At 39.9% G+C, this 18,195-nt stretch overlaps 5 protein-coding genes across 6 annotated transcripts; all 5 read left to right on the top strand.

Annotated features, from left to right (window-relative positions):
• The first annotated feature begins 393 nt into the window (after positions 1-393).
• On the top strand, positions 394-3,240 carry mgp (matrix Gla protein). Of its 2 annotated transcripts, none has more exons than XM_053338469.1 (5): positions 394-437; positions 1,906-1,993; positions 2,119-2,148; positions 2,371-2,476; positions 2,907-3,240. In XM_053338469.1, exons 2-5 carry the CDS (start codon positions 1,933-1,935, stop codon positions 3,061-3,063), a joined length of 354 nt encoding a protein of 117 aa, XP_053194444.1. In that variant the 5' UTR covers positions 394-437; positions 1,906-1,932; the 3' UTR covers positions 3,064-3,240. The 2 variants fall into 2 exon arrangements, with proteins under 2 accessions (XP_053194444.1, XP_053194443.1); XM_053338468.1 differs by having other exon boundaries at positions 400-437; positions 1,909-1,993.
• A 2,264-nt stretch (positions 3,241-5,504) lies between these two features.
• LOC128379038 (osteocalcin) lies at positions 5,505-7,110 on the top strand. Its single transcript, XM_053338648.1, has 4 exons — positions 5,505-5,766; positions 6,031-6,078; positions 6,698-6,782; positions 7,008-7,110. The coding sequence occupies exons 1-4, from the start codon at positions 5,709-5,711 to the stop codon at positions 7,108-7,110; spliced, it is 294 nt and encodes a 97-aa protein (XP_053194623.1). The 5' UTR covers positions 5,505-5,708.
• Positions 7,111-10,754: 3,644 nt separating this feature from the next.
• Positions 10,755-12,609, top strand: LOC128379198 (pleckstrin homology domain-containing family F member 2-like). Its single transcript, XM_053338842.1, has 2 exons — positions 10,755-10,998; positions 12,011-12,609. The coding sequence occupies exons 1-2, from the start codon at positions 10,755-10,757 to the stop codon at positions 12,607-12,609; spliced, it is 843 nt and encodes a 280-aa protein (XP_053194817.1).
• Positions 12,610-14,443: 1,834 nt separating this feature from the next.
• LOC128379058 (osteocalcin 1) lies at positions 14,444-14,854 on the top strand. The gene is made up of 2 exons (XM_053338670.1): positions 14,444-14,526; positions 14,752-14,854. Exons 1-2 carry the CDS (start codon positions 14,444-14,446, stop codon positions 14,852-14,854), a joined length of 186 nt encoding a protein of 61 aa, XP_053194645.1.
• Positions 14,855-16,330: 1,476 nt separating this feature from the next.
• LOC128379197 (pleckstrin homology domain-containing family F member 2-like) lies at positions 16,331-18,195 on the top strand. The gene is made up of 2 exons (XM_053338841.1): positions 16,331-16,574; positions 17,597-18,195. Exons 1-2 carry the CDS (start codon positions 16,331-16,333, stop codon positions 18,193-18,195), a joined length of 843 nt encoding a protein of 280 aa, XP_053194816.1.

Raw genomic sequence — 18,195 nt, 5'->3', positions numbered from 1 at the left:
TTTGCTGCCATGCTGGCAAACAGCAACAAATATTATCATGTACCTGCTATGGGGCAGGTTAGACGCCCCCTTCTGTGCCAGCCTTCCCTCTCCCTCCTCTCTTCCTCTCTGTTTACCCTCTGCATGTTTTTCTCCGTTCCTCCTTGCCTCTCTGTCATCTTTTTTTTTTGGTGAAGGCGTGGGAGTTGGGGAGAGAGTGAGCTAATACTTTGGTCTGATTAAATGGTGGAAAAGACGGTCGATAGTATGAGGAGGGAGGAGAGAGGACGAGGGCTAAGGGGAGGTGGGTTGGAGGGCAGGGAGTCGGTGGGTGAAATGAAGGGGGTGGGGGGAAATGAGGTGAGTATAAAAAGCGTTGCAGGGAGGAATTAGGGAATATTCTTCAGGAGAAAATACACACAGAGATATTTCCAAGACTTTCTCACTCCATAATCACGGTAAGTACACTGGAGCAAATCATCAAGTATTTTACATCTTTTTACCAAACAAAACTTTATCAAAAATTCTAATTTTCTGTATTAACTGATGTCCTCCAGATCCTCAAATATCTTTACATGTTTTTAACATTCCCTGCTTACTGTAATACAGTAGGCCTACAGTCCTGCTCTGTTTTTGTACTTGATATGTAACCACATGTTGGCTCTGTGCATGTGTAGCATCATGCCAGGGGCTTTTTCCAGTGAGGTGGGCACATTCTGCCTGCAGGGGAGTCTGCTGAGAACCCACAAGGACCCCTACTAAGACTCAGACGGGCATAAAATTCTGCAGACACTGTTGTCAGCACCTAACACGCACAGACACACACAGAGACACACACATGTCTGGCTGTCCGTGCCAACCTTTGGAAGTTGCTATTTGAACTTTGGGCCCCAGGCTTGCTGTTCCTGTGCCCTTTGTGAGTCTGAATTTGACTGAAGACAAGCCAGCCTCAGGGGCCGATGTCATGAGCACTGTGTGTGCGTGTGAGCGTGTGTGTGAGCATGCGTGTGTGTATGCTTATGTATAATGAAAGCAGCTATTGACAGTGAAAAGGGAGGCTGCTGAAACCGAATCCCATCCAAATCCCACAAACAGAAGATGGGGATGAAAGCTTTTCTGGAGTGCAGGCATGCGAATGCAGCATGTGTGTGTGTGTGTGTGTGTGTGTGTGTGTGTGTGTGTGTGTGTGTGTGTGTGTGTGTGTGTGTGTGTGTGTGTGTGTGTGTGTGAGAGAGAGAGAGACAGAGACTGAATGTGTGTGTGCGCTCAGAGTTGGACATCTGGCTTTGTTGTTTGTACAGGTGTCACACACCTTGCCGTAAGTTGCCTGTGTGTGTGTATACGTGTCCAATGTGAGTGTGTGTGCTGAGTCACATAGAATACCAGCTTTTTTGTAATTACAGTCGATCTCCCTGCATTATGCTTAAGTGTATTTCGACTCCATTAGTTGGCTCTTACACAACTATTCTCAGCCACAAATGTTCTTTCGTGGTTCTTCCCTTCAAACTGAGGTTCCAGCTGCTGATTGGTATTTTTTGGATTGGACCTGAGTCTGTCTAAGTGAAGCAAAGGTCTTCAGTCTCGTCTTATGAATAGAGCTTTAGTTAATGTTTGTCCCATGCAGAAAATCTGCAACATATACAGCATGGGGAAGGCAGCCTATACATCTCCAGAGCTGTTTATATCAGTAGTGTATATGTCTGGCTCTAGCCTTCATATGCACAAAACCACAGGCACAGATTTAGAAACTTTGCCACTTTCAGTCATCTATCCCTAGTTATGGTTCTTTCCTGTTTACACACAAAATCAAAATCTGAGCCAATTTCTCTCTCTTTCCCTCCTTTCATCTTTCTCCTTATTTTTTCTATCTAACTCATACTTTGGTGCTGGCATGACTCACTGAAACACCTTTCTACTGTTTTCCAGCAGACAGGCAGATAAACACGCCACAGGATGAGAAGCCTCCTTCAGTGTCTGGCACTCTGTGCTGTGGTCTCCCTCTGCGTCTGCTATGGTACACATCCTTCCCTTCATCCTCTCTGTGCTATCATTCATCAGCTATTATCTATTTATAAGTTGCAGTTCATCAGATTTAGATTGATCATTTATGATTAACCATATTCCATGTTTTTCCCATAGACTCTCATGAAAGCACAGAATCCATTGAAGGTGATTAAATGTTGTCTCTCACATTGATGGAAAAACATGCATGCAGTTCTAACAAAAATGTGACACAGCCTGTAACACAGTAAAGGATTTACACCCCATTTGACCTCTCACTAACATCTCCCCATCCTTTATATATAACCTGACCCTAGATCAGCTGCACGATAGCCATGCCTAACCTGCTTAAAATAGGTATTTTTGTCTAGTAAAGTTTTGTGGTTGCAGATTTGTTTGTGCCGCCGAACCGAGCCAACTCATTCTTCACGCCACAGAGGGGCAACGTATACAACCCACCCAGAGGAAACGGCTTAAACTATTACAACTTTATGAGGTAAAGCACACAGCCACAGACATGCACACAGAGCACATAAACCTTCTTTTATCACACACACAAAATATGTAAAACCACACACCCACCAAAAGTGACGTGCTGACACCCAAGAAAATGCACATTTTACACGCAAGATGGAGATTTAAGACGAAACATAATGAGACTATTAAACATCTACATATGTTTAAAACTTCCAGTGAGCCAAATGCTGAAAATGCTTGAATGTAATAATTATGTTAATGAGATTTAACAAAACATGCAACCAAAACCAAAGCCACTGGCTGTATCTGTTTCTGATTACTATTCTCTTCCTTGTCTCTCCTCTGCTCGCTTCATCCCTCTCCTCTCAATGTCTCTGTCTGCCTTTGTATATCTGCCCCCCCCCCCCTCTCTCCCCTTCTCCCCCTGCCATCCCTTTTTCCGTGTCCAGGAACAGAAAGTCTCCAGCAGAGAGGCGTGCAGAGACCTGTGAGGACTACTCTCCCTGCCGCTTCTATGCCTATCACTACGGCTACCAGCTGGCCTACCAGAGATACTTTGGGGCCCAAAATCAACCCCAGAGACCAGTTGTGGCTCGTCGATACTAAAACTTAAAGTATCTGTCTGTCTAATGCAAAAATAATCATTCTCATCTGGATATGAGTGTGTATTACCACATTCCACGTATCCTTACTTTTATATATAATTTATATTGTTGTTCTTGTGGCCTCTACTCGATGTGATGTTACAATAGTAGAAGACAACACAACCCTAGACTAACCCTAACCCAGTGAGACTCAAATCTCCTAGCAACCCATCATTATACACATGTAGAAATACAGGACCCATCTCTTAGGATCAATTTTGTATCCACTATTGTAACACCTTGCCAGCATTTATGAGATTTATGTGATGTGCTTCAATGAAAATGACTCCGTTTTGCACACTATCCATTCTTCATTTCTTATATTATCCACCTATCTGTGCAGACCAGGACTACCATCAGAGATTATTTCCATTGCTTTGAAAAAAATAAAAAATAAAATCCCCTTTATTGGGTTTTGTCTTAATCCTGTTTGTGCCATTTGTTTGCCACATGGGAGCTTTTTGTATTCAGTGCCAGTGTTTGCAATGCGCGACAGATGTCACATACTGCATGGTGCAACTTTTGTGAGTGCTCAAGATAGCATAGAAGGGATTTCATTCAGAAAATTGATTTCCTGCTGTAATTTTTTAACAAGCAGCCACCCAACAATATCATGCCATAAAGTTAAACAAGGGCACAAACTGCTGCGAGCACTGCTGAGTGAGGTAAACACTGAGTTTCTGTTGGTCTCAGGAGGAATCTCGCATCTGTGTGTCCTTGTTGCTGCAGACAGTCAGGAAAACAAAGGCAGGTCAGCACACAGTCGATGTCAGCCTAAAAAACACAGCGATATTGGATGTTTGTTTTTCTGTGTTGCCACGAGGCCACAAAACGGGACAATTAAAGATGTCCTGGGATTGAATCCTTGAAGTCGCTCCCTGAAACGAGACAAGGCACCAGCATTGAACCAGACAGTGAAATTACACCCCATATAATGCTGTCAAGACCAGTCCAGCATCTAAATATCCAGTTAGAAAAAGCAACATGAAAAGCCGGACAGACAGAAAAAATCTCAGAAGTCATTTTCATATCATAAATTTTAGAAGTTCAGAGGATTTCTTTCGGAAATATATATGTCTAGTAAAATGCTGCATTTACTGTAGCAGCCACAGTACATCAGATACTGTCATTGAGCATGTGGGACATTTTTAATGTAACAAATGTGGATGTTTTGAAAATGACTAACATACATAAAATACAGTTATCAAGTTTAAAGTTGTGTTTTAATTAAAAGGAAATTTCATCTCCCCCTCTACTGTATGTATGTAACTCTCTACTTCATTGGCAAACAACCACCCGCTTGTTTGGGTAAAAATATCTTTGCACATTTCAAATTACCCTTCTAAAAAGCTTCAAACAGACCGGGTTTGTTTCTAAATGTTGCCGTCTTTATGTGGGAAATCACTGCGGTTTGTAATAAAAGAGAAAGCCCTCAGATTAAAATCATGTCACATAATGAGCGACGGTGGTTTCTCCATTTCGGTGTGTGTGTTTCACTGCTGCGTGCACTGAGTGACCTAAATGGGAAAAGTGTGTGGGTGCGCTGTAAAACTCCGACCTCTCCAGGCTGAGAGCTGGCATTGCATTTCTATCACTTCATAAAAACTTTTTTACTATCATCTTCAAATCTGACTTCAATTAGTCTGGTTAATTTTACTCTGCAGCAAAAAAATCCCATCTTTCTATTTCTCTCTTTTTGATGTTTGAAAATGCAATGAAAACTGTTTATTACCTTTTTTTCCATCTTTAAGCAAAAACCTGCTTTTTAAAGATGTAGAAGAAACTGAGATGCACATGCAGACAGTGAGTCACAAGGACAATCTGGTTTCTTAGTAGTTGCTAAGATGACCTAAACAAGGTGTAAAATGGTGTTCACTGAAAACCGCTTCCTGTGATTGATATTTGTGGCTATGAGTCACCCACACTTGATTTCTCATCACCTATGCTTTAAAACAAATACCCACCTTTTGGAAGCATAGAGTGTACATTCTTTCTTTCTGTGTGAGTGAGCATGTATGTGTATGTAGGCTATCATAGGCTGCTATTGAAGAAAAATGTCAGACTAAGGAAGAGTTAATTGGAGACGGTTTCTCCAATTGGAGACGAAAGCCATGTCCCAAATTGTGAAACAGCTGATTTTTGGATCGGTAGTAAGGTTAGGTTAAGGGGTAGGGTTAGGCAAGTAGTGCTTATGGTTGGGGTTAGGGCCTGTCTCCAGGAATGAATATAAGCCAATGTAATGTCCCCAAAAGTGACCATGATCTGATGTGTGTGTGTGTGTGTGTGTGTGTGCGTGTGTGCGTGTGAGTGTGTGTGTGCCCGTGCATGCATGCGTGTGCGTCTGCATTTGTGCGTTCATATACATGAAATGTAATTTTTTTTTTTTTTGTATAGACGATTTTGGTGGAGGTGTGTATTTTTGCATCTGTGTGGGTGTGTGATACATGATTCCCTAACCAATCAAATACCCATGTCCCAGTGAGGGCCACATCTATAAACCCGAGTGTGTATTTATGTATATATATGTAAGAGAAAGAGAGAAGACCGAACAGTCTCTAGTCCCACTTGCAGCTTGATATCACAGACGCTGAAGAAAGAAGTTGAAAGATGAAGACTTTGGCCGTCCTGGTTCTCTGCTCTCTGGCAGTCATCTGTCTGACTTCTGGTAAGATCTACACAGCTGTATACATGCTTACATCCCATTTGTTAGAAAATATGTTATTATAATATTATTTCAACTTCAAGTATTTGTTACTCTGAACACAAAGTTTGAAAACACATTTATTTGACTGAAGTAAAGACGAGAGGATTGCATTAAACATGGTAAAAAAAAAAGAAAAAAGAATCACCTGAAAAAGTGACACTTCTCGGGCTGAAAATTGAACAACAAAATAATTACTATTCATATTTTTGTCTTGGTATTTGACAGATGCCTCAACTGGCTCCCAGCCTGCAGGTGACAACCCTGGTCAGGAGGGTAAGATGATGATTTAACAATATGACTAATAAGTATTTATTCTGCCACAGTTTACAAAACCAATAACTATGTAAATGTCAGTCAGTCAATTGTTTTTCAGACATTTTTGAGATGCTGTCTGCATAAAATAAAATTTCATAAAAACAGTAAAATCTAATTTACTGTAGAATAATGAGGGGGAAAAGCAGATTTCAGTCTTTCACATATTGCATAAATTCTGACGTGCATTACTGTGCATTTCTATATTATGGTACTATAATACTATCACTGCATGATATTCAATATGGTTAACATTATAGTCATTTATATTTAATCATCTATATATTCTTTAGGTTTTTAATTGTATTTCAAGATATCAGAATCTATCTATCTATCTATCTATCTATCTATCTATCTATCTATCTATCTATCTATCTATCTATCTATCTATCTATCTATCTATCTATCTATCTATCTATCTATCTATCTATCTATCTATCTATCTATCTATCTATCATTGCATTTGTATTTGGTTGATTTAATAAATACATAGGCACATTGATACAAAATCTTATGCATTTATACAATTGTTTTCAAAAACCTATAAGACATAGTTATGCTGAATGTGCATGATGTGCAGGTATGTTTGTGGAGAGGGAGCAGGCCTCTGAGATGGTGAGACAGAAGAGAGCTGCTGGAGATTTATCCCTGACCCAGCTGGAGAGGTATTTCAGTGCTGGTGTACTCATATATCAACATCCAATTCAATTACATATCAATCTGCTTTTTAATCTAACAATCCAATCATGTCCCATCGGTTGTGGATGATCTCTTGAGTCAAAGACTAGATTGGATACAGAAAGATGTATGTCTTTATCGTCTGGAATATCTATATGTTGCCTCTCTGTGGTAATGCCCACCATTTCTCTCTCTCTCCTCTCTCCACTCAGCCTGAGAGAAGTGTGTGAGGCCAACCTGGCTTGTGAGCACATGATGGACACATCTGGAATCATCGCCGCCTACACCGCCTACTACGGACCAATCCCCTACTAAAAGCCAAACCACGTCCAGTGGTTGCTCATCAGCACTTTCTTTTCTGAAAGTCCCTTTTTTTATCACATTGAATCCAGTGATATTTCTTTGCAGTTGCACAAAAAAAAGCTTGCCAGTCTGTACAAATTTTTGCACAAAGGGAAAAAAGCAGAAGATGTAGGAATACAGATGTGAGCAGATGGGTGAGAGCGGAGCAAGAGGATTGGCACGTGCCTATTTTTCCATCCTGCATTGACCCACACAATTATTGCTATTGTTCTATCGTTTCTGTCAGCCTGTAGAATAGTGTGATGAAATGTAATAAAGATGATTAAAACTCTGCTGTTTGTGCTCTGTGATTGTTCCCCACCTTTATTGCTGCAAAAATAAACACAGTTAAATCATGTTCTGCTTGATCTGCATTAAATTTATCCTCAAGCTACAAAACTGACCGACACTTAGCAGGTAGTTAAACAGATAATATTGGATTGAAGACAATGTTAGAAACAGAATTTTAAACAAAACCAGGGCAGCCTACGTATGCTTACATTTATATTTCAACAAATAAAACAAGGGGAAAATTTCATTATACATACATACATTTCAGTTAAACCAATTTGTTCCACACCAGACATTGTTTGATTTTACTCCCTTTTCACCAGAAGTAGATATTTTGGAAACACAGTCGGGGCTTGTCACTCCACCCATTACCCAAACACCATGTAATGCTGATGGTATGAAGTTTCAGATGTATCACATTTATTCACTTGCTTTAACAAGTTAAGGCCACTAGATGCCCTAGTCGAACATGCCTGAAGATAATGAGCCTTTATTGCAACAACAGTCATCAGTTCACCACCTGCTTCTATCTTTAATGCAGACTTTGTCTCCTGGAGGTCTGCTGGGTTGTGAATGCCAGTTCAGTTCAGTTCAGTTCAGTTCAGTTCAGTTCAGTTCAGTTCAGCTCAGTTCAGTTCAGTTCAGTTCAGATCTTTACTGTCCCTCGAGGGGAAATTTGATTTGCAGTAGAGGGCAAAAACACAGACACAACACATAAGAGGTCGTAGGTTAGTGTTTCCCATTGAAAGTAATATTTGTTAGTGCACATTGTTAGAGTCACATCTCTCTGACTGACCAACCAAACCATTCTTGTAACAAATCTCTTGTATTTAGGGTAAATCCACTTCTGTAGTTGTACACATCCATGGCTGGAAATATAAACCAGACACTGAGAACGGTTGCTTATTTTCACTGTTTCCTCTCAACATTACCCTTAAGAATCAATCAATCAATCTCAATCAATCTTTATTTGTATAGCGCCAAATCAAAACAACGTTATCTCAAGGCACTTTACACATAGAGCAGATTAGTGACAGCTTTGCAGCAAATGATCCCCATGAACCACACACAGTGTAAAAAGTGCAACAATAACACATTTGTCACAGTAGTAAATGAGTAAAACAACTCTTAATACACTTAATAGGCTACATTATTCTTTTTTTAAGGCTTTTCTTTATGGAATTGGACTGTAATTAACTGGATGGAATTTCTCTGTCGTCAGAATGCATTCAAAAAGTCAGTTTTCTGTTCTTCATAGGATACCAGAATGCTTAATGATGATGAGTAACAGTCTTGATGTGGTTATGTTTTACTAAGGCTGTGTTGATTTCAGGTATACATAGTTGCCCGTCTGGCCGAACTCTTCAGGTTTTAACTTTAAAGAGACCCAACATTCCCACATGAGCAACAGTGGCAAGAAAAAACTCCCTTTTAACAGGAAGAAACCTCAGAACCAGACTCAGAGTGGGCGGCCATCTGCCCCGACCGGTTGGGGTTGAGAGGAGAGAAAAGGAAGGAAACACAATGAAAATCAACAATGAAGCTAGAAGGTCCGGGACTGGAATCTGTCATCCGGACGTCTACAGGCCCAGATTACCTGTGAGACCAGAAAGCACAGACAACTCCGGGGAAGAAGTTTAGGTTATTGAATGCATCAATAGTACATGAATGTTAATGGATATAGATGGATGGATAGAGAGAGAGAGGGAGGAGGAGAGAGGAGCTCAGTGCATCATGGGAGTCCCCCGGCAGTCTAAGCCTATAGCAGCATAAGCTAAGAGCTCTAAGAGCCCTAACTATAAGCTTTATGAAAAAGGAAAGTTTTAAGCCTACTCTTAAGAATATATTGTTATAACACAACATAAAATGGAATCTAGCTTCTCACTGCTGTATTTGCTTCACATCAGATTCTCCAAAGCTCCTCATCACTAGACCAGCATCATCATCATCATCATCGTCTGACACATCACGACATTTTTGGCAGACATGGATGGGATTTTTTTTTCTTGCCTGACACTGTTCCTTGTATATAGTATCAATCTGCTCTCTTGCCAGCTGTAAGTGGCACAGAAACAGTATCTCTGTTAGCTTGGGGTATCTAGTCAGACAGGTCTATCATGTTCATCATCATCATTACTGAAACTACTTTGTTGTTTTTGCTGTTTCTTGTTACTATGAATAGCGCGCAGAGATTAAAGAGAGGGAAGGAATGAGATGAGATAAAAGATTGTGCACAGAACCATGCAACATAAACAAAAAGAATAAACACATCATAATCATCATAATGTATGAGTCGTGTTCCTTAACTCGCACCTCTGTAGTAACTGGATTATTTTATGCTAATGAAGTAAATAAAATAAAATGTAATGTAAGGGAGTTTTCTCTCACAGCAAGTTACTAAATGAAAATGTGCTGTTAGTACTGAGCTGATTCTTATTCATGACAATTTTAAAAGTTGTTTTCTCGAGAATTCCCAAACCCCTTTGCTCATCCGTTAGAGTTCCCCGTGTATCTTTCATGTTTACCGTACACTGCATAATAGTATTACTACTGATCCAGAGGTGTTTTTTCTTTGATGATGTGAAGCATGTTGTTGGTATCTGGGTTCTCTACTCATGTTTACTGGCACGTGACTAACAAAAGCTGGCAACATGTTGCAATTTTATGCATGTGTTTTGTTATGCAGGTGCAACTGTTTAAGCTGCTTAACCAGTCTCACTATACCATGCCCAAAACATGAAGCCTTTTTCGGATCACTGACATTGTATTTTCATAGTTCAAGATTAGTGTCTGTGTCATGGAAAACACACCATACCACACAATAGAAATACCTCACTACAAGTTCAAACACTGCATCCAAAATGCTGATAATTATGTAAAAGTACAGAGGTAGTGACTATTAAATGTACAGTACGAAAGGTAAAGCATTATGCAGTCAGTGTTATTATATTATTGTAACATTGATTCATCATCAGCTTTATGTCATGTGTGTTGTGTGTACATGTTATTGCATGTAGTGTTTAAATTGTTTATCTATAAAGTAATTGAATCTGTTAAATGAATGTAGTGAAGTAAAAATGCAATGCAAAGTACCACTGGTGTCATATTAATATTTACTCTGAATCTAAGTTATATCTTAAGGAAATAAAATGTAAATGCTGCCCCACACCTCCCCCTCCCTTTTGTAAAACATGTTAGCCCAAAATCTAAACTTGGAAATTACCATTGCGTCACCAGGAAGTATTAAAAGCCTTCAAAAGCCTGCCACTGCACACACATTGCTCATTTCTGATCCCACTCCTGCCACTGATTATTTAGCCACCAGCATGGCCCTGCTAACATTTGATAAGGAGAACCGTGACCGTATCAAGGGAGTGGAGAGCTCCTTTCGTCCTAAAGGAACGTCCCTGTCTAAGCCGGGTCGGATTCTGATGGGAGAGGGTCATCTGATGAAGCAGGGTCGTAGGAAGCCAGAGATGAAGGCCTTCTTCCTCTTCAATGATGTTCTGATGTACGGCAGCATCATTCTCAATGGCCGCTGGCATAAAAAACAGCAAATTATTCCTCTTGGTGAGCAAATCATTTGCATCTACTGCATGTGTCTAACCAGAACACTTCATTCAGTGAGGCAGAAAATGTACCCTGAAGGCAAAGATGATGATCAAACTGTTAACCACTTCATTTTTACCTTAACTTACCTTAAGTTTAGAATTGCTTTAAGACTTAAAGGGAAATATGAAACTCAGGTCAGACCAATAAGCTAAACAAAAACAAAGAATTAAATCAATTTAATAATTTTGAAAAGTAAGTAAGAAGAACTATGTTAACACTGGAAAGCCACTTCGTTGACTGGCTCTGATTCAACAGCCTGCAGCTGGACTGACGAAGAATTTGTCAATACTTTGCTGTTGCCTTTTCATAACTTCACACTGTGTCAATGATTTAACACGTTTTATTGGTGCAAACCATAAAATAGAATAGAAAATATCAAAAGAGTAAAAAATATAAACTGAAATATTTTGTTAATTTTCTTAGTCTTCATGGTATTTAGTCAGGCAGATTTTGTTTTTGTCTCATGTACAGATGTTTTGAGATCTCTGCCACAGTAATCCAGTCAAGGTTAATGTAATATCATGTATGTTGTGCACAACCATGAAATAATAGGTCAAGTATTGACAGAGAAGTGGAATCTGAATTGGCATCTCAGAGTAGCAGTTATTTTTAAATGAGTTAAAAAACTAACATTTCAATGCTTCGAGCATCATAAATGAGATTCAAATGTATTATGTGTGGATATCGCAAAACCTCAGCCCATAAAACCAATATTATCTGTGTGGCTAAATCATTATGAAGCATATCAGAGAATATGCAAATCTGTGTGGATTCACTATTATGCCGTTTGTTTTGTGCAGAAATGTGCCAGGCAAAGGTTCATAATAAATCATAGGTAGAAAAGAATGTTAGGGGATAATGACAGTGAGTTCATTAATCAGAGGATAACTTATTCTTAGAGAACAAGTTTGTCGAGGAGTATATTTTTTCATGTTTAGCATCAGTATGTCATTTTCACTGTCATTTTTAGAGGACATCCAGCTGGAGGACATGGAGGATGGTGAGATGTTTAAGAACCAGTGGCTGATCCGTACACCAGTCAAGTCCTTCTTTGTGGCCGCCCCTTCACTGGAGGAGAAGCGGGCCTGGATGGAGCACATTGAAAGGTGTCGTTCTGATCTGCTGCAGGGCAGCAGCACCCAATCTGGGTCTGCCTTTGCTGTTTCCTGGATCCCAGACCACGCCTCCTACAAATGCATGCGCTGCTTAAATAAGTTCTCCCCAACCAACCGTCGACACCACTGCCGCAAATGTGGCTTCCTGGTCTGCAATTCATGCTCCAAACACCGAGCAGTGATTGAACACATTCACCTCAGTAAGCGGTTGAGAGTTTGCAAGCTCTGCCACGCGAGCAATAAGGAAGAGGCTGAGGAGAGAGCTCGCTTGAGGGGAGGCAGCACTGAAAATCCCAGCTCAGAGGAGCTCAGAGCAGATTTTGGAGCATCCGGTGATGAAGAGGAGGTGGCAGAGGAACTGCAGTTCATCACTCCCAGCAGGTGGCTGGACTCCCAGGTGAGCACCTGGGGCAGGACGGGCTCCTATGTATACCTGAAATCAACACAGCCTTAGTAAAACATAACCACATCAAGATCATCATTAAGCATTCTGGTATCCTATGAAGAACAGAAAACTGACTTTTTGAATGCATTCTGACGACAGAGAAATTCCATCCAGTTAATTACAGTCCAATTCCATAAAGAAAAGCCTTAAAAAAAGAATAATGTAGCCTATTAAGTGTATTAAGAGTTGTTTTACTCATTTACTACTGTGACAAATGTATTATTGTTGCACTTTTTACACTGTGTGTGGTTCATGGGGATCATTTGCTGCAAAGCTGTCACTAAGCACCTTTATCTTGTCAGTCTTATTATTATTTGATGTCAGAGGATTTGACATTCAGATCTATACAGTGTGATTTTAACCAAATGCTAGTGTGTGTGTGTGTGTGTGTGTGTGTGTGTGTGTGTGTGTGTGTGTGTGTCATTCAATTGTTTGTTTACATTTCCACTACATATCTACTATTACATTGAGCTCTGTAAATATGTTTGAACAATAAAGCATTTAGACAACAGTTGAAAGATTTGTGTCATGTTATTTTTTTCTCATTCTCATTTCTTATTCAGATGCAAAAATTGTCTTCTCAACTTAAAGGATATGTTCTCAATTTTTTAAGTCTGTCTTCAAGTAACAGATAGGTGCACATATGAACACTACATTTTGCTCGCTGTAGCCATTCCTCCTCTTCATAAGGACCACTGGAAGATCTCCTCAAAATGTGCTTCCAGTGTCACTGATAGATCATATTAGCTTGAAATAAACCTTTTAATACATTTTTGCACAGGAGGAGGACTATGGATTTTGTTGTTCCCCATCACTTACATGGAAAATACATTATGAGGAATCTCTTAATAGTCAGTATGACCATGAGGAAAAACATTTGTCTATATTGATTTTTACCTGACTGCTGTTTTAGAACAGACTTGACATTTTGTGAACCCATCCTTTAAACTGTATACTGCTGGGATTATTCTTCTGTATACATGAGGCTGAAATAGGACATTTTATGTCACTTATTAATTATAAGTCAAGATGCTCATACAGCAATATTTCCTTTTCTTTTGCAGTTAATCAGATTGTTCCAAGAGGTTTATAAAACTGTTTTGTTGCATTTTTATCCTGTCAGCAAGTCTTTAAGAACTGATTTCATCCGTGGTCAGTGGTAACGCACATACTGATCCACCCGGATGTAAAAATGTTTTAACCAAATGTTAGTGTGTGTGTGTGTGTGTGTGTGTGTGTGTGTGTTTGTGTGTGTGTGTGTGTTTGTGTGTGTGCGCGTGTGTGTGTGTGTGTGTGTGTGTGTGTGTGTCATTCAATTGTTTGTTTACCACCCGGATGTAAAAATGTTTTGCTTTACTGGTATCTGTTAGTTGTTAAGGTAACTTGTCTGTAAATTTCCCCACTGTGGGTCCAATAGGGGAATATTTTATCTTTCATCAAATATGTCAACATAACCAAGCATGCCAAGCTCACCTCATCCTTCATATGCGTCTTTGGACAAAAGTTCCCTGATAGTAAACATCATTTAAACTTGGACCACCCTCAGTCACTGCTACTGCTTTTGATTCTATCCAGCAGGCAGATGTACACATTTAACATGTGGATGGTATTTTTAGTAAAGTATTCAGTTTTGCAACGAGCGGTAAAAACTAAAATGATGCCAAATACTTTTTAATAATTGATGAGTCATTTCTGTGAAACTTTTGTCAAACCTGTTTGACTGACCATTCTCACAAGGAACAAGGAAATGTGATAACTTTTCTTGGAAAACTACATTTCTGATTACAATTATTCTCAAATACCTATAAGACATAGTTATGCTGAATGTGCATGATGTGCAGGTATGTTTGTGAAGAGGGAGCAGGCCTCTGAGATGGTGAGACAGAAGAGAGCTGCTGGAGATTTATCCCTGACCCAGCTGGAGAGGTATTTCAGTGCTGGTGTACTCATATATCAACATCCAATTCAATTACATATCAATCTGCTTTTTAATCTAACAATCCAATCATGTCCCATCGGTTGTGGATGATCTCTTGAGTCAAAGACTAGATTGGATACAAAAAGATGTATGTCTTTATCGTCTGGAATATCTATATGTTGCCTCTCTGTGGTAATGCCCACCATTTCTCTCTCTCTCCTCTCTCCACTCAGCCTGAGAGAAGTGTGTGAGGCCAACCTGGCTTGTGAGCACATGATGGACACATCTGGAATCATCGCCGCCTACACCGCCTACTACGGACCAATCCCCTACTAAAAGCCAAACCACGCCCAGTGGTTGCTCATCAGCACTTTCTTTTCTGAAAGTCCCTTTTTTTATCACATTGAATCCAGTGATATTTCTTTGCAGTTGCACAAAAAAAAGCTTGTCAGTCTGTACAAATTTTTGCACAAAGGGAAAAAAGCAGAAGATATAGGAATACAGATGTGAGCAGATGGGTGAGAGCGGAGCAAGAGGATTGGCACGTGCCTATTTTTCCATCCCGCGTTGACCCACACAATTATTGCTATTGTTCGATCGTTTCTGTCAGCCTGTAGAATAGTGTGATGAAATGTAATAAAGATGATTAAAACTCTGCTGTTTGTGCTCTGTGATTGTTCCCCACCTTTATTGCTGCAAAAATAAACACAGTTAAATCATGTTCTGTTTAATCTGCATTAAATTTATCCTCAAGCTACAAAACTGAACAACACTTAGCAGGTAGTTAAACAGATAATATTGGATTGAAGACAATGTTAGAAACAGAAATTTAAACAAAACCAGGGCAGCCTACGTATGCTTACATTTTTATTTCAACAAATAAAAGAAGGGGAAAATTCATTTCAGTTAAACCAATTTGTTCCACACCAGACATTGTTTGATATTACTCCCTTTTCACCAGAAGTAGATATTTTGGAAACACTTGTCACTCCACCCATTACCCAAACACCATGTAATGCTGATGGTATGAAGTTTCAGATGTATCACATTTATTCACTTGCTTTAACAAGTTAAGGCCACTAGATGCCCTAGTCGAACATGCTTGAAGACAATGAGCCTTTATTGCACAACAAGGGCATCAGTTCACCACCTGCTTCTATCTTTAATGCAGACTTTGTCTCCTGGAGGTCTGCTGGGTTGTGAATGCCAGTTCAGTTCAGTTCAGTTCAGTTCAGTTCAGTTCAGTTCAGCTCAGTTCAGTTCAGTTCAGTTCAGATCTTTACTGTCCCTCGAGGGGAAATTTGATTTGCAGTAGAGGGCAAAAACACAGACACAACACATAAGAGGTCGTAGGTTAGTGTTTCCCATTGAAAGTAATATTTGTTATTGCACATTGTTAGAGTCACATCTCTCTGACTGACCAACCAAACCATTCTTGTCATTGATACAAATCTCTTGTATTTAGGGTAAATCCACTTCTGTAGTTGTACACATCCATGGCTGGAAATATAAACCAGACACTGAGAATGGTTGCTTATTTTCACTGTTTCGTGTTTTGGTGTGTTTTGGTGTGTTTTGTTTTGGTGTCATATTAATATTTACTCTGAATCTAAGTTATATCTTAAGGAAATAAAATGTAAATGCTGCCCCACACCTCCCCCTCCTTTTTGTAAAACATGTTAGCCCAAAATCTAAACTTGGAAATTACCCATTGCGTCACCAGGAAGTATTAAAAGCCTTCAAAAGCCTGCCACTGCACACACATTGCTCATTTCTGATCCCACTCCTGCCACTGATTATTTAGCCACCAGCATGGCCCTGCTAACATTTGATAAGGAGAACCGTGACCGTATCAAGGGAGTGGAGAGCTCCTTTCGTCCTAAAGGAACGTCCCTGTCTAAGCCGGGTCGAATTCTGATGGGAGAGGGTCATCTGATGAAGCAGGGTCGTAGGAAGCCAGAGATGAAGGCCTTCTTCCTCTTCAATGATGTTCTGATGTACGGCAGCATCATTCTCAATGGCCGCTGTCATAAAAAACAGCAAATTATTCCTCTTGGTGAGCAAATCATTTGCATCTACTGCATGTGTCTAACCAGAACACTTCATTCAGTGAGGCAGAAAATGTACCCTGAAGGCAAAGATGATGATCAAACTGTTAACCACTTCATTTTTACCTTAACTTACCTTAAGTTTAGAATTGCTTTAAGACTTAAAGGGAAACATGAAACTCAGGTCAGACCAATAAGCTAAACAAAAACAAAGAATTAAATCAATTTAATACTTTTGAAAAGTAAGTAAGAAGAACTATGTTAACACTGGAAAGCCACTTCGTTGACTGGCTCTGATTCAACAGCCTGCAGCTGGACTGACGAAGAATTTGTCAATACTTTGCTGTTGCCTTTTCATAACTTCACACTGTGTCAATGATTTAACACGTTTTATTGGTGCTAAACCATAAAATAGAATAGAAAACATCAAAAGAGTAAAAAATATAAACTGAAATATTTTGTTAATTTTCTTAGTCTTCATGGTATTTAGTCAGGCAGATTTTGTTTTTGTCTCATGTACAGATGTTTTGAGATCTCTGCCACAGTAATCCAGTCAAGGTTAATGTAATATCATGTATGTTGTGCACAACCATGAAATAATAGGTCAAGTATTGAAGTGGAATCTGAATTGGCATCTCAGATTAGCAGTTATTTTTAAATGAGTTAAAAATAAACTTTCAATGCTTCGAGCATCATAAATGAGATTCAAATGTTTAAAATTGAATGTTCAAATTATGTGTGGATATCGCAAAACCTCAGCCCATAAAACCAATATTATCTGTGTGGCTAAATCATTATGAAGCATATCAGAGAATATGCAAATCTGTGTGGATTCACTATTATGCCGTTTGTTTTGTGCAGAAATGTGCCAGGCAAAGGTTCATAATAAATCATAGGTAGAAAAGAATGTTAGGGGATAATGACAGTGAGTTCATTAATCAGAGGATAACTTATTCTTAGAGAACAAGTTTGTCGAGGAGTATCTTTTTTATGTTTAACATCAGTATGTCATTTTCACTGTCATTTTTAGAGGACATCCAGCTGGAGGACATGGAGGATGGTGAGATGTTTAAGAACCAGTGGCTGATCCGTACACCAGTCAAGTCCTTCTTTGTGGCCGCCCCTTCACTGGAGGAGAAGCGGGCCTGGATGGAGCACATTGAAAGGTGTCGTTCTGATCTACTGCAGGGCAGCAGCACCCAATCTGGGTCTGCCTTTGCTGTTTCCTGGATCCCAGACCACGCCTCCTACAAATGCATGCGCTGCTTAAATAAGTTCTCCCCAACCAACCGTCGATACCACTGCCGCAAATGTGGCTTCCTGGTCTGCAATTCATGCTCCAAGCACCGAGCAGTGATTGAACACATTCACCTCAGTAAGCGGTTGAGAGTTTGCAAGCTCTGCCACACGAGCATTAAGGAAGAGGCTGAGGAGAGAGCTCGCTTGAGGGGAGGCAGCACTGAAACGCACAGCTCAGAGGAGCTCAGAGCAGATTTTGTATCATCCAGTGATGAAGAGGAGGTGGCAGAGGAACTGCAGTTCATCACTCCCAGCAGGTGGCTGGACTCCCAGGTGAGCACCTGGGGCAGGACGGGCTCCTATGTATACCTGAAATCAACACAGCCTTAG

The sequence above is a fragment of the Scomber japonicus genome, chromosome 18, assembly GCF_027409825.1.
Source record: "Scomber japonicus isolate fScoJap1 chromosome 18, fScoJap1.pri, whole genome shotgun sequence".
Classification (NCBI taxonomy): domain Eukaryota; kingdom Metazoa; phylum Chordata; class Actinopteri; order Scombriformes; family Scombridae; genus Scomber; species Scomber japonicus.
This window is presented reverse-complemented; position numbering and strand designations above follow the sequence as displayed.

Excerpts from the sequence above, each read along its gene's own strand:
- mgp (XM_053338469.1), top strand. The coding sequence starts at position 1,933 with ATGAGAAGCCTCCTTCAGTGTCTGGCACTCTGTGCTGTGGTCTCCCTC. Across the intron at positions 1,994-2,118 it reads CTCCCTCTGCGTCTGCTATG|ACTCTCATGAAAGCACAGAA; the intron begins GTACACATCCTT and ends TTTTTCCCATAG. Across the intron at positions 2,149-2,370 it reads AAGCACAGAATCCATTGAAG|ATTTGTTTGTGCCGCCGAAC; the intron begins GTGATTAAATGT and ends TTGTGGTTGCAG.
- LOC128379038 (XM_053338648.1), top strand. The coding sequence starts at position 5,709 with ATGAAGACTTTGGCCGTCCTGGTTCTCTGCTCTCTGGCAGTCATCTGT. Across the intron at positions 5,767-6,030 it reads AGTCATCTGTCTGACTTCTG|ATGCCTCAACTGGCTCCCAG; the intron begins GTAAGATCTACA and ends GGTATTTGACAG. Across the intron at positions 6,783-7,007 it reads TCCCTGACCCAGCTGGAGAG|CCTGAGAGAAGTGTGTGAGG; the intron begins GTATTTCAGTGC and ends CTCTCCACTCAG.
- LOC128379198 (XM_053338842.1), top strand. The coding sequence starts at position 10,755 with ATGGCCCTGCTAACATTTGATAAGGAGAACCGTGACCGTATCAAGGGA. Across the intron at positions 10,999-12,010 it reads ACAGCAAATTATTCCTCTTG|AGGACATCCAGCTGGAGGAC; the intron begins GTGAGCAAATCA and ends TGTCATTTTTAG.
- LOC128379058 (XM_053338670.1), top strand. The coding sequence starts at position 14,444 with ATGTTTGTGAAGAGGGAGCAGGCCTCTGAGATGGTGAGACAGAAGAGA. Across the intron at positions 14,527-14,751 it reads TCCCTGACCCAGCTGGAGAG|CCTGAGAGAAGTGTGTGAGG; the intron begins GTATTTCAGTGC and ends CTCTCCACTCAG.
- LOC128379197 (XM_053338841.1), top strand. The coding sequence starts at position 16,331 with ATGGCCCTGCTAACATTTGATAAGGAGAACCGTGACCGTATCAAGGGA. Across the intron at positions 16,575-17,596 it reads ACAGCAAATTATTCCTCTTG|AGGACATCCAGCTGGAGGAC; the intron begins GTGAGCAAATCA and ends TGTCATTTTTAG.